Genomic DNA, 1772 nt, shown 5'->3' on the forward strand with positions numbered 1-1772 from the left:
TTTCAGACGTAATAACGCAGATGATCCTCTGACTTTTCATGTAGCGCCACCATCAGGTCACATTTCAATCTGTTTGTTATAAACACTTATTGATAAAAAAACAGTGATGTGAGTGAGCAGCTGTGTTCTCTTACTTCCTGTAGGCCGTCTTAACGTTATAGGACGCAGCAGAGTTCAAGACAGGGATCCCCAGATCCATGTAGACCTGCTTCCACACCGTCCCAGACTCAATCTAAAACACACACACACACAGAGAGAGAGAAGAAGAGACAGTCAGTTCAAAGCTGCATCACCTCCAGCTGTTTGTCTCTGTAATCAGCTGCGGTCAGACAGCCAAGAGGAAGTGACATCACAGGACTTCAGTCCAGCATGCGAAACCTTTCTCAGCATCATCACACCTTTCACAGTGTTAATATAGAAGCCAGACCTGCTTTATAATCAAAGGACACATGGATGTCTACATTTATACTATAATGGACCTTTAATTAACTCATATTGATCAATGTAATCTCTCAGAGTGTCTCAGTTCGTCAGTGAAGAGAGACGATAAATTGTTTTCACTCCTCGTCCTGAACTGTTGGACTGATCACCAGCTCAGATCAACAGTGAAATCACAGATACACGATGTGCAGGGAGTGGAGGTGAGTGAATGTTTGAGTGTGTCTTCAGCAAATCACTCTGCAGACAGACAGGTGGACAGACAGGTGGACAGACAGGTGGACAGACAGGTGGACAGGCAGGTGGACAGGCAGGTGGACAGGCAGGTGGACAGGCCTCACCTTGTGGCAGCCTCCCAGGTGATAGACCAGTCTGAAGAGCTTGAAGAGGTTCAGGTCTTTGTAACCCAACACTGGAGGTTTGTTGATGGGAGTCCCTGATAAACAGACAGAGAAAGTTTTAAAAAAGGAACAATTCAAACAGAATCAGTAACTTCTCTTAAATCACTTCTTAAAACTCATCTTTATAGACTTTTTATTGTCTTTTTAATCGTCTGTTTATCGTCTCCGTGTCGCCCTTTTATTGCTTTCACTGTGCGTTTTTATGCAGCATCTGCTCCCTCCAATTGTCCTTGTTTATACTGAAGCACATTATTTGTCTCTGTAACTCGACCTTATCGCCGTCCTGCTTCTCATTCATTTGTCAAAGCACGTTGTGAACTGTGTTTTTAAAAAGGTGCTATAGAAATAAAATTATTATTATTATTATTATTGTTATAAAACCAAGAAGAACCACATCCTCTCCTAAACACCGTCATGAAACGTGATATCACTCATCACATCCATCCTCCGACGCTGACCTCCACCACACCGTCCCTGCGACCACCGTCACACAGGTCACAGCGACTCAGCGTCTCCGGTTCACCGCACAAACTTCGGGTAAATGTTATTCCAGCTGTCCGACACGTCGCCGCCCACCAGCGACGATGGGACATTTGTTCTGATGATACGTCTCATGAAACAACTCGAGGACGACACACCCAAACCTTCCTGTGTCCAAACCTTCCTGTGTCCAAACTCTGTGTCGCTTCATACGAGGGGAATCTGCCTCGTTTATATAATGAGTCATGACGAGTCTCCAAATTGAGAAACAGATTCATTTTTAAACGGATCACTTTAAACAAATATTTCCGTTTTTCTTCTGTACTCCGCTGCTCAGGAAGCCGCTCCACGCTCTCATTGTTTTTAACGTCAACAATAAGGGCTGAAAAAAATTGATTCTCAGATTCAAATTGATCTTCACTTGAATAATCCAATATCGATTCATAAAATCCA

The 1772-nt window shown here is 43.5% G+C and overlaps 1 protein-coding gene and 1 non-coding gene across 2 annotated transcripts in view; both read right to left on the reverse strand.

Moving 5' to 3' along the window:
- Positions 1 to 1772, reverse strand: part of arid4a (AT-rich interactive domain 4A) — a gene marked incomplete at its 5' end in the record, with an annotated part of 17070 nt that overhangs the window by 10410 nt on the left and 4888 nt on the right. Inside the window, 2 exons of the mRNA XM_023399418.2 lie at positions 135 to 232; positions 780 to 874. Of these exons, the coding sequence (XP_023255186.1) occupies positions 135 to 232; positions 780 to 874 (193 nt within the window). The remainder of the gene's footprint in view (positions 1 to 134; positions 233 to 779; positions 875 to 1772) is intronic.
- Positions 322 to 401, reverse strand: LOC111649707 (small nucleolar RNA SNORD53/SNORD92). The gene has a single exon (XR_002760329.1). It is a non-coding gene; the product is annotated as a small nucleolar RNA SNORD53/SNORD92 (small nucleolar RNA).

Source organism: Seriola lalandi, unplaced genomic scaffold (assembly GCF_002814215.2).
Source record: "Seriola lalandi dorsalis isolate HSWRI2012SDOR001 ecotype SW California unplaced genomic scaffold, Sedor1 jcf7180002051743, whole genome shotgun sequence".
NCBI classification, from domain to species: domain Eukaryota; kingdom Metazoa; phylum Chordata; class Actinopteri; order Carangiformes; family Carangidae; genus Seriola; species Seriola lalandi.